The sequence below is a fragment of the Sturnus vulgaris genome, chromosome 3 (assembly GCF_052056855.1).
Source record: "Sturnus vulgaris isolate bStuVul1 chromosome 3, bStuVul1.hap1, whole genome shotgun sequence".
Classification (NCBI taxonomy): Eukaryota; Metazoa; Chordata; class Aves; order Passeriformes; family Sturnidae; genus Sturnus; species Sturnus vulgaris.
This window is the reverse complement of record NC_142245.1, coordinates 83,211,645-83,224,307: the sequence shown is the minus strand read 5'-3', so window position 1 is coordinate 83,224,307 and position 12,663 is coordinate 83,211,645. Positions and strand designations below refer to the sequence as shown.

Sequence of the window (12,663 nt, the reverse complement as noted above, 5' to 3'; positions counted from 1 at the left end):
TTGGTCACAGCTGGATGCCGGCACAGCTGAAGCAGGAGGGGTCCGAGTGGTTTCCATTTCGCACGTGTCAGCGCCCAGCAGAAACTCCGGGGCTGCCCCTGCTGGGCTGCTGCAGGGGGGCCAAACCCGGCCATGAGCCTCATCTGTGTCACGGATTGCTTTGGTGTAAATTCAACAGCAGCCAAATTACTGATGGCACCCAGATCACAGTGGGGGCAAACAGAGGAGGCAGACTCAAACTGCAGTTGATCCCGAGAGATCAGTGCAATGGGAACATTACAGACAAGAAGAGAAATTCATCAGTAGAAATGTTAAGCCTTACCAAGAGAAAGGAAATGTTCTAGCCATCATTTCTGACTGAGCACAGCTCTCCAAAGGGCAAGACTGTGAAAAAAAAACCCGAAATGTTATCAAGCCATACCCAATGAATATGTGGGAAATAAGGGCCTAGGCCTAGGATGGATTTTTGTTGGATTTCAACCTGTGTAACATGGCAGGAATACCCAATTGAAAACTCACATGAATAAGGCTACACTAAAAATACAAATTCTACCTAAGAAAAATAGTTTTTAATCATAGAATCATAGGGTTTGAGTTAGAAGGGACCTTTTCAAAAGCACCTAATCCAACCCCTCCTACAATAAGCACCAATAAGCACCCCAAGGAGAACAAACTCGTTGGGGCCATCGTGGCTGTGTTTGCATTACACCAGCCCAGGCTGCAGAAAATACTGGGACCTACTGGGTCCCTTGAGCAAAACCTCAGGAGCCACATAAACACCTGATCCTACCCCTCAGGGAGGCTGAAGGTTTTAAAGCGTGACTCAGGCAACTTATTACTACCCAAACATTAAGACATCTTCTTAATAAAGTAAATCAAATTGCAAGATGAAGATGCTTCTTTTACAAAAAAGGTTACTCCCCACATGCTTGAGCAGAAATTTTCAGTGTAAGAGCCAGAAACAAACCAGCCCTGTGTGGTCTGTCATGACTCAGAGGTGGGTAAAGAAGAGGCCAAAGACAGAGAAAAATTACAACTTCATAAATCAGCATGCAAGAAAAATAAACAATCCTTACCCTAATACAATTTCAGATGATCTGCCCTTTCTTAAGACACTGCTTACATGAATTTTCTAGTAATTTTTCCTCAATAACTTAACCACTGATTTCCCTTGTAAACTTTATCAATCAGAAGAGTTTAATACTAACATTTTACAACCTCAAACACTTTACAGGCATTAAACAGCATAAAAGTTTCAAGTTCTAGCTATTTAATCTTTCCCCATGTACTTGTGCATGTAGACTAATTGGTGTCAGTGAAGGACAACAAGAGTACAGATTGCACATATACCCAGTTCCTCATGTTGAGATTCTAGCTGGGTAAAAATATGCAGTGTATTGAGAGACAATCACTAATTAAGGACTTGTAAGTAGCTCTTTTTTTCAGTTAAGTTTTTGATAGCTGTACTCCATTTCTTAGCAGTTCATGCTTACTCCATTTTCCTTAATAATTAAGAGAATTCAAGTTTTGAATAAGGTGCTCAAATTTCAAAAAAATAACCCCACTAGATTTCTCTGCTACAGAATACAAATACAGTAATTCCTTCTAATATTTTAATCATATTCTAACCAGGTTTGCATTTTAAGTTACTGTCTTTATTGTTTTGAATATCCTTTTTCAAAGTCAGATTCAGAGATCTGAGACAAATCACAAATTAGGAGCTGAGTTTGCCTGGCACTTGGATGCCAACATTCTTTGAAGTCAGTACCTCCAGGAACAGGCCTCTGCAGAAATTTGATGCTGGTTACCTGCCTCTGCTCTTGCTTCCTCCTTCTTGGCTTTTTGGCATTTATGTACGTAGCTAAAGTAAAATGAAAGGCCAACAGACTAAGTTTAGGTAAAATCTTCCCATTTCAGAGACAAGAGAAGGAAGCATGAAGGAAATTCGTATGGCTGTTACCAGACTAGGAACATCATTCCCAAATTCTCCACCCAGTCCTCCCTTCATTGCTCACACAGATTTCAAAGTATAAGAGAAGATTCATAAATTCTCACTGCAGTTCTGTCAAACATTAAGTTAAGCTTCTTGCAAAGATTTCCTAGCACAGTATTTCTCTGAGCTAGAAAAACAACCAGACATTTTGGGCGTTGAGTTTCCTGTTAACACTAGTAAAAGCCAAAAAAAATTATATTTTGCATTATAATTTGTATATTAACTCAAATTTTTGCTATTTAAATTCCAGTCACATTGTCCGTTGCTTGCTGGCACTTGCTTTATTTTCACTTTTGCTTCAACTAGCAACATGGATTAATTTTTAAAGCCATTACACTTTGCTCATTTATCTTTGGGAAAAGTGACAAACATTTTTTTGCAAATTTCATATTGATTGCTACAGCAGGAGAGAACACAGGCTTTGGCACAAAAATTTTCACTTTGAAAGCAAAATGGTCAACTTCAACAATCACACAATTTCCTTCATTTAATGAGCGTTATGATCTGTCCAGGTTAGAGAGGGGGTGGAGTTTAGCAGTGTGGGTGTGAGCAAGTTGTTGTTCTAGACCACACACAGCATCACCTGGATGTGGACACAGCAGGAAAAGCCAGCCACCTTTACTGGAAGTTGGCCACTTTAGCCTATCACCCTCCAGTATGAGGGTGATAGCAAAGGGCTTGCAGACTCTATCCTGGGATACTTTTGTGGGACATGGTGTTGAGTCGAGGCTGTGGTGTGGCTCCCATGCAGGGTGCTGCAGGGACAGTGGTCAGGGGCAGCACGAAGCCAGCATTCCAGTGGGACCATCCTCCCCTGCCCTGCTGTACAGGAGCATTGGAGGCACATGCACAGAACTGAGCTGGGCAGAGCAGAGACACGGCCCCTACTCGGATAACCCAGCTTCCAGGGGGGCTTGGCCATCACTGTTCTCTCTTATTCTGTTAGCCATGGGAGCTCTCCTACCACACTGCCCTTGTTTCCTCACTACCATGGGCAGTGTATGGGAATGACCATCCTATTGTCTTGGAAATGACCCACGGGGAATATCCACTACCTTTTTTCTTGTTCCTGGTGGTGATTACCTTTCTGTGGGTAAAACACCTTCTCTTTTTGTATTGTACTGAGGGTGTCTTATTCCGTCATTTCATGTTTTCAGTAAGATGTTATCTCTACCCATAGTCTCTCCTTTACTGGAAGGGGCAGGGACTGGGGTGTGGCTTGTTTCTTTAATTTCCTGCTGGTGTTAAAACCAGTACATGCTCCAACAGCACAGTTAGGTACCAACATTTCACAGCATCTGTTAATCCTAAGAAAAGTCTTGATTTCTACACAAAATAAAAGAACCACAGTAGGTTTCAAAAAGATACCTGTCACAGAAATGGGAACTGGGATACAATTGTGTTTTAAGGATTCTGTACACAGTTACACAGAAGACTTTTTAGATCTTTTCTAAACAAAGTTATTAGCTGTGTAAGACTGTCCTCAGTAGCAAAACTAAAACCCTGGACCTGGAGTGGCATATGCATGGATGAGAACACCACTATTACAATTGTGCTGTAATACTGGAAATGCACATTGACCAGAACTACCACCTCCAGGAGATAACAGCAGCACCAAAAGAAGTGTGTCATATTTTTAGTATTCTTAAATTATTTTCTCCAAGCTGAATGTGCCAATGAGCAAAACTCACATGCCTGGGACAGAGATTTTTTCCTCTATTGCTAAAACAAATCTTGTTTCTGCCAGACTTCACGCGGAGTCTGGAAAGCCGCAGGGAACTCAATTCATTCCAGTGTGACAATTCCACATTCCCGTCGCCCAGAAGCACACATACCTGCATCTGTGAGCTGAGTGAGGGTCTCTTCCATCACTTCCTTGTGTTTTTAAGTAAGGAACGTAAGGAGGAAAAGATAATCTGATAAAGTAAATAACATGTGAAATTAAACAGAATCCACATTTCCTCTTTTCTTGCATCTGTTGTACAGAAAAACGTACATATAAAGAAACCAACCCTGCAGGCAGGGGATTCTCTCTGCCTAAGTGCTTTTAGCTTCTTCTAGAGCTGTTGGGAAGCAGAGATTTCCATAGATTGGACGTAGCTCTGGTACAAACAGTTGTCACCTGAACAGGGAAGGCTTCCTGGAGGGTTAGAGGTGGGTGCCCTGGTGCACATGTGAAGTGATGTAACAGGACTCAACACGGTGTCTTCAGTGCCAGATGCTACTGCCTTTATATTGCCTCCTGAAGTGCGGGGCTTTGTGAAAACCCTGACCAGATAGCAAATTCTGATCTCTACCAGAGTGCTCCAGTTCCAATTTTGTCTGTTCCCACTTACCCATACCATACTATCAGATAATGCTATTCCATATTCCACAAGGAATCAAAAGGAGCTGAATTTAGGGAGTTCTGTAAAACACACAACCAACTGTCCCATAACACAGCAAGTTACCAGATAGAAACAAACACTGTTGGACAGCTTAGAAAAACATGTTTTCTATTTATTTAAAAATAAGTTTGTAGTTACTACATTGCAGTGACAGTAATTCTTACACATACATTCTAGTTTGTATAAAAGGATTCAAAGTATTATGCATCAAAACTAACATAGAAAGTGTCCACATAACAGTAAAGAAATTTCCAATCCATATGTACAAAAAGAAAGGGCACTGTTATCCTGGTGAGATACTTCAGGTTATAACATGATAATCTAGATTTCTGGAAGGAAAAAAGCCTTGATAAAGCTAAAGAATTATAGTTTTCAAAACTGTTACTCATTACATACAACAGATTTGTGTTTTACATAATTCTGTACAAAATAAGTGTAATTTTTAATCTGAAAATCTGTCAGTTTTAAAATTAACCTTTCTAGGTAATTTACTTGAAGTTGAGCTCCATTCTATACATATTGAAACATTATGACAGAATTTCATTCATCCATGATCATTATCCAGTTGTACACCACACTTCTGCAGTTTTAGTATGGTCCAAAAATGTAACTTCTGTATGGTCTCAATGCATTAGCAAACCATCCTGGGCACTTGTAAGCACAAAATAATACATGTACATCACACAGTACATGATAGGTACTTCTATTTATTCTACTCCTAATTTGTGTGACCTTATTCTTTGTTCTTTCAGTGTAGAAATTAACAGTATAGTACTACTTTCCCTCCCTAAAATGTATTGTTTGCATTATTTGAAGTGAATTTCCTGATGTATTTATCTGCATTAAAAAGGATCCAAATGACTACTTGTCTCACTACGTACCTCCTAAAAGCTAAATTTATTCACCCTTATTTTATTGCAGCATATAAGGTTTCTCTCTAGAGTGCCTTGAGGCTGTTAGAACCTTGGAAAGGGGGTGGGGGGGAAGGTGAAGGGGAAGCAGCTAATCACCTTTTTCTGCAATTTAAGATGTCTTTTAATCTGGCTTCCTGGCATGTTTCCTCCTCTAACACACTGTAAAAATGGCGTGGTGAATTCCTGCATTAAAACCAGCAGAAACCCAAGAGCACCTGGAGGTTAGCTCTGGTTTAAAAGCTACCTGCTGTTTTCCCCCAGACATCATCAAACTGTATTCACAGTTCAAAAACAAGAAGCTATGGAAGCTGTCAATGCCAGATTTCTTATTTGAAACATATTGTCAAGCCTTGGCCAGTTTTATGAAATTTAATACACTTCCTCTGCCTAAGAACAAACATGTATATACAGTAATTTACAGCAGAAAACTAACAGCCCTTTTATCAGTTGAATATCTAGGTCCCCTTGGAAACCAATCTGTTACAAGAAGTTCAGGGATAAAAGAATATATAGACTCATTTCACGCAGTTCATTTGTCTTCATTTAGGTCGTAAACAGAAAATGAGCTTTTGCTGTTTCTAGGTGAGGTCTCAAAACCCTCCACCTTCTCTATCACAGCACTGTAGCAGAGTTATAATTAAATCTTTTAAAACACCATTTAAAAAAAGGCAAAAAAGGAAAAACCTTTGACAATCTGCTGTGGACAAAATATACTATTTTAGAATAAGGTAAGGACTTATGACACAATGTAAATATTGTGCTATGGCTATATTTTGATTGACCAGTGATGTTAAAGTTACCTCAGCAAGATTCACATGCTACAAATAAAATGTGAATGTTGATGAAAGTGAGCTTAAAAACCTCTAACCTCCAATCTACTATATAAATACAGGGTGAAAGGGTCCCATCCAGTTAAGCCTATCGCTTTTATAGAACCAGTCACCTATTTAACGTGCCTAAATTCAAATTACAGGTTCAAGCATTTACTTGTAGTCCTCGATCCAGCAAATGTGAGCAAAATATTTTAAAATGCAGTGTAAAAACTGTAACAAGCTTGAAGTTACTGAATAGACAGACTATTTTTTGTGTTGCATGTAGTCTTTTTTTGGTAAGACAAAAGCCTCTGGTACTTTAAAATATTTGTACAGCAATACAGTGAATAAGCTGCCTCTACACTACAATTTAGTTTCTCAGTAGATATTAATATCTATACGTGCTGCATCAGGGTCCTTTATCAATTAATAGTTTTACATATATTAAGCCATAGTAATATTTAACTCAACCAACTCAACCTTACAAGTCTATCAACAAACTGATCACAGGTACAAACCAGACACTGTACAAATAAACATCTGTAAATCTTTATCACAGCAGTCGAATCACTGGAGGAAGACATTTCTCTGTAAAGTTGTATCACTGGTCATTGCCGAGTGACAAAGAGCTCTAGTTCAATATTGACAGTAATAATGAACATTACAGTGGTAAAATTTCAGTTCAGTTCCCAGAGAACACATTAACAACAGAAACAAAGTGGCTAAAGAGTTGTTAAGTATGTAGGCACAGGTACAGTGATTCCTGTTAAACATTTAGAGCACACTCATGACAGAAGCAGAAGTATTTCCTCATTGGTAGTTAAAGAACACACTGTTATTGAGATACCACTCAGCAGCAAATACCAATTTTAACGTTTCCCAGAATAGCGTAGAAATACCAGAACAGTATCCTCATATCCATGTCAAATATAAATGAATTTAATGAATAAAATTGAGTTAATTGCTGCCAGATCATTTGCATGTATGTGACTATGAAGCTATGTTATTTACAATGCAAATGTAAAACAAACACATGAGGTTTTGATACTCCATTTTCTGAACCAGTTGTTAAGTACTTGAGATGGCATTATAAAACATGCATATAGCTATAGTTCTTAAATTATTTCAGAACACTGACCAATAGTTTATTGCTCACATTTAAAAACCTAAGACTGTAATCAAAAGCTCTTTTTCTGTATTGATACAGTATCTCACAACCACCTCAAAAAAGAAATTTTTCTCCAATCAAAATAGTCTGATGGTGACTAAAGTCTCATAAATAAAGTTTGCAACCTAGTGAAATTAAATTATAAAAAATATTACTTTTAAATAAATCTGGTATTAATTTCTAATAAATTTCTAGCATTGCTTGTATTAAAAAAAAAAAAAAAAACACAAAACTATCCACAGTTTATTTTTAAAGAAAAAACATTAATGTGTTTAATAAGAATCAAAAACTTACTGGCTAAAGTCACCAATATTACTGGGTGGGAAGCAGTACCCATGTTCTGCAGGTAAGGCCTTCTATCCTCATAAAATTAAGATGCACAATCTTCTACCTACTGTTAAGGGAATGTAGATTATTTCAGTCTGCAAAACTTACACACAAGGTATTTTTGATATATAAATATATACATAAACATGCCATATAAAACATTATTACAAACGGAGTAAATACAGAAGATGAATTTTAGATATAATCTATTTTATATATTACAATGCAGATAACATCAGGAAATTACACATTTTCAAATGATTGCCTTCATCAGTGAGATTTGACAAGATTAACAAGTAGAATCAATCAGTTTTGAATTGTGAAGCTGTATTGCAACTGTACAAATGTAGCTTGTTATCTTACCACATGTTTAGTGACTCCATTTTAATTGGATGATAAAGAAATACTTGTTAGAAAAAATAAATATGCTGACAAATCAAATGTAAACTAATCCCTGGCCCCCCAATTCAAATCCATAACAATTCAAAGAGGATCTGGAAAATATCTCAGCCATTTTTTGTAGCAAAATGAACTACCTAAAATTAGGTACAGCGGATACTAATCTGTTATTCACAGTAGCATATTTCTATTACTCTTGGTGGCAAATACCAATATTCTTTGTTCAAACTTTTAGGCTTTTTTTTTGTAAGAAAATAAAGAGTGAAGAATCAGGCCTCAAATACATATACAGAATCTGTGCAAATTTAAGATCATAATTCTGCATGTCCTCCCTTCCAGACATTGCAGATGATGTGTAAAGTAAAAAAAAAGTATAACCAGAAAATTTTGGTTACATTTTTGTACCATACCAGATCTCAGTAAATACCACTACTTATGTATGTTTTTCATTTAAACTGGACAATACTTCTTTTAAGTGATAGAAAATGGTATTAAGGTTTGTTTGTAAAGGTATAAAATAACTAAATGTACCATAAACAAATAAATAACTGCTTTTCTTTTCCAGAGCAGTACATATAACAATACATTCCCCTAAGTCATATAGTTATCATTTACAATAGACAACTTAATTTTAGTAAGGATGCAAGAAATAATAGAATACAAGGCACAATCATTAAATGGAATTTTTCTTTAGGGTGTATATTGACATATGTCAGCGTGATATACCATAAAAAGTGCAGAAAAACACAATGTGCAATGAGACCACTGTATAAAACATGATTGCATAAAAAGTGATTTGGCCTTTTAACCCTAATAATTGAAAATAACCAATCTTCCCCTTAAAATTAAACTATAAAGTATGACATTTTAAAATTTTCAATTCTAGTGCTATCTAAAAAATCCTGAAAAAAATTTATACCTGGGTAATATTTTAGACATATGTGTTTATGTATATATTAATATATACACATACACTATTCTTTGTAGGTCATTTCAGCCTCTTAAGTATGTCTAAAGTTGTAGAAACAACAATCAATCTGGATCAGAAAGTAAACATCATAATTCCATACCTGTCCTGTAATTTCCTTGAATCCTTTAACCAATTATACATTTAGACTAAAACATCTCTGTCAAAGGACCCCACCAGTGCATTATTTTCTACCAGAAGTACCAAAAAGGATACATTTCAGAACAATGTTAACAACTTACTATTTAAAACAAGACACAGCTTTTATCACTGCAAATGGTATGCTGTACTGACACTCAAAAAGAAAAAAAGGTTTTCCACTGCACTGATTCTCAGTCTTTGGCACAATAAACAGAGATTTAGTGATTGATACAAGAATCAAGGTCTGAAAAATTAGACGTTAGTCAAACTTTTTCCAATGTGGATATATATATTTGTGATTACATTTTTGCTATGTTTGGCAGAACTTGGATAAACAATGGCCTGTGCTAGGCTTCTTTTGCAGCTGAACGTTCCATCACAACTGAAATTAAACATTTTTTCAGATTAGCAAAGTTTGGTATTGTATTATTTAATAGAAATGCAAGTGAATTTACTGCCACTTTTTGCCAAAGTCTACCTTCCTAGGAGACTTGACTTTACAATCAAAGTGTACCTTGCTTGGTCAAAAATAGATTTCTGTTTTCAATTTGTGGCAATTAAAAGTTCTATTACCTTTTTTCAATTGTGTAGATATATTACATACTGTTTGAGCAGAGTAGCTCTGAACTCTGTACTCCAGTCAGAAATTGCTTCAATTATTCTCAACTGTGAACAAAATGACTGTTGAAATGTATAACCTATTTGGAGGGCAATAAATAGCAAAAGTTTAAAATATATATTTCTTTCAAAGAATGTTCTTTCAGTTTATCATTTTGCTAAATTTTTCTCCCCAAATCAGAACATACTCTTCTAACCCATAATAGCAGCAGGGAAGCAGAAGTCTGTTCTGCTGTTCCTTAACTGTACCTGCTTCATAGCATTCTGAAGTAAAACCCTTGGTAAAAATTACCAACCAATTAAATTAGCTTTTGCTTTTTCAGTCAACTTTCGGACTCTGCCTCTGCTTGAAGTTCCAAAAGTTAAGGAGGTGTCTTCAAACAATAGCTGCCTTTGCTCTTCCTCAGAGTCATCTTCATTGTAAAAGGCTGTCCTCCTACCCTGGTTTCTAGTTCTCATGTGAGGTTCAGAATCTTTAAGCTCTTCAGAACTCTCCTCCATAGGCTCATGTGTCTTTTTCCTCCTGCTTCTTGTTTGCATTTTAACATTTGCAGGAACTAAGAGGTCTGAGCCTGGCTGGCGGCTCTTTATCTTCCTTTTTGGCTTTCTACCCCCTCGGCCTTTTTTTTGTAACAAGTCTTCCTTCACATTATTTTCAGAAAGAGAATTGCATGCAGTAGAAACAGAGGCTTCCTCTGGTATATCCCTTGTGGTCTGGATTGTGTTCTGCTCTGCAACCTTTTGCTGTTCAACAATTTGTAGCTTTTTTGGTTTCCTCCCTCTTTTCTTGTGCACCACCACTTCACAGCTACTGTTATTAGTCTCCACCTTGGGTTTCCGCCCAGGACCTCTTTTAACTGGAGGTTTCAAAGGCTGTCCTCCATGTCCATTTACCTGAATGCTTCCTGATGCCAAAGCATTATTCTTGCAATCTGCTGTAAAATAAATGGTACAGAAATGTACACGTCACATAACAGATTTGCATTTACATTCATTTTCACATTGTCTTAATAAAAACTCTTACTAAAATATCTGAAAGGATTCACAGTGATTGCCAATCTGTCAAAATCTAAGAAACCCAAAGTTGAGCTCAGAGATTTTCATTCTAGTATGGAATGAGGACTAACTTCTAGTTGGATTTAGCACATGGTAGCTGCAAGGAAAAAAACCCAAGAAACAAAAAAAGCCAAGAAAAATGAAGCGGGGGGGGGAAAAAGAAGGAAAAAAAGGAACAGCTGAAGGGTTTTTCTCAGATACAACACGAGTGGACAAAACTCCTATTTTGTATCTGCAACAGCAAAAGGTTGCTCAAGAAACACTACTGCAAGGATTGGGAGTGCTTCACAGTAAGTCATCTCTGGAGAAAAAGAAGTTTTCTTTCAATCTGAAGTAGCATCTTTTGTATTAAATTTGTACATATTTCTTGCACTAACAGACAGCCAATTATACAGCAGAATGTGCGTGCTTGGAGACTTTTACAGGGTATGAGTTTTCATTACATGAAAGATACTCAACTTCCTCAGAGGGGCATGTCACTGGACGTCTTACAAAGATGTTCTGACACCACAGCCCTTGCCTAAAATATGGCCAAGAACAGGCTCATAGCCAGCATGATAGGTCCTGCAGCCCTTTGATGAAACACCCACACACAGCTTCTGCTGTGTTTGAATGGGCACCATCACGTACTAAAAGCACAGGCCCCCTCTGTCCTATAAGTGGGTGTAAGGAGACAGGACCATGTCAACAACATTCTGACACCCCTGACCTGACCAAACATCCCATCCTATAGCAGCTGCACATATATATAGCAGCAGCAGCCATGCAGTGTGGGAACAGCTGGGGCCTTTGTGAGAAAGCTTACAAGCAATGGACAGATGATTTAACTTATCAGACCACATGCTTTTTCAGGAGCATGGATGAGTAAGAAAGAACTCTGTGGGGAGAGGACTAAAAGGAGTAGGCAGATTAATTAGAGGGGATCCAATTTGCAGACTACTGTGTCCCCATTTTCAGAGAAAAGATGTTTAGTGGATCTACCTGCTTCAAGCATCCTCCTAACGGTTAAAAGCTCCTTCATAAACAGGAAAGCTTTCTGACTAGGAGATCTTATTTCAGCCTCCACAGAAGCTTTGAATTTTAAGGTATTCTGACATCAAAAGACAAAGCAAGTTTGCTCAGGAGGTTTCATGAACTAGGTCCAAGCAGGCCATTCAAATATACTAAACAGAAGCAGTAAACACTGCATACGTTTTTTTGCTGTGCCAAAAAAATTAAAGAATGAATTTGCAGCTGGGATCTTCTGATCCTTATGGTTGCTGCTGCACAGAATGTCATCACACTCAGTGTTACTGACCCAAATATAACCTACATAAGTTTTATGTGATTAAACATACAGGATTTAAAGTGTGACCATGCAGAAGTCTGCTTTGGAATTTAGGAACTTTTAACATGACATTTGTAATAATTTAAATAAAGGTACAGATATGTTAACTCTCAAAACCACCTAGACAACAGTTACCACACCATGGAAATGGTGTTAAGAGAAGTCAAAACCACAATAATTCACCAAGAACGAAACTAATGATGACTGTTGTTCCATTAGATTTCCCCATTCTGCTAAATCGTAATGCATTCTAATTTCACTACCCCCAAATTACCACAACTGAAGTACAACAGCACAGTGACTACATCAACAACTCTGAGGGTGGAGAGGAAGTTCCAGAGAAATTTAGTACCTTGTGGATTAACAGTGGAAGATTTTACTTTGCGCTTGATTTGCTTCTCTTTCTCTGGATTTTCTCTCGTGGAATTATTCCTAGTGTTATGACTGAAATCAGATGGGGTAGGGCTTGATACAATATTCTGGTTCTTGGAATGTTTGGTTGAATTCTCCAGTACTAGAAGGATAAAAAGAAAAAAAAAATATCAAGTCAAGTA

General features: G+C 37.3%; 1 protein-coding gene across 2 annotated transcripts in view; it reads right to left on the bottom strand.

The window, feature by feature from the left end:
* Positions 1-4,471: 4,471 nt before the first annotated feature.
* Positions 4,472-12,663, bottom strand: part of PHIP (PHIP subunit of CUL4-Ring ligase complex) — a 106,803-nt gene continuing 98,611 nt past the window's right edge. Inside the window, exons 39-40 of one of the 2 annotated variants that reach the window (XM_014870196.2) lie at positions 12,462-12,623; positions 4,472-10,661 (exon numbers count right to left, since the gene is read on the bottom strand). In XM_014870196.2, coding sequence (XP_014725682.1) covers positions 10,015-10,661; positions 12,462-12,623 — 809 coding nt within the window. In that variant the 3' untranslated portion in view covers positions 4,472-10,014. The remainder of the gene's footprint in view (positions 10,662-12,461; positions 12,624-12,663) is intronic. The other variant, XM_014870197.2, reaches the window with a different exon arrangement.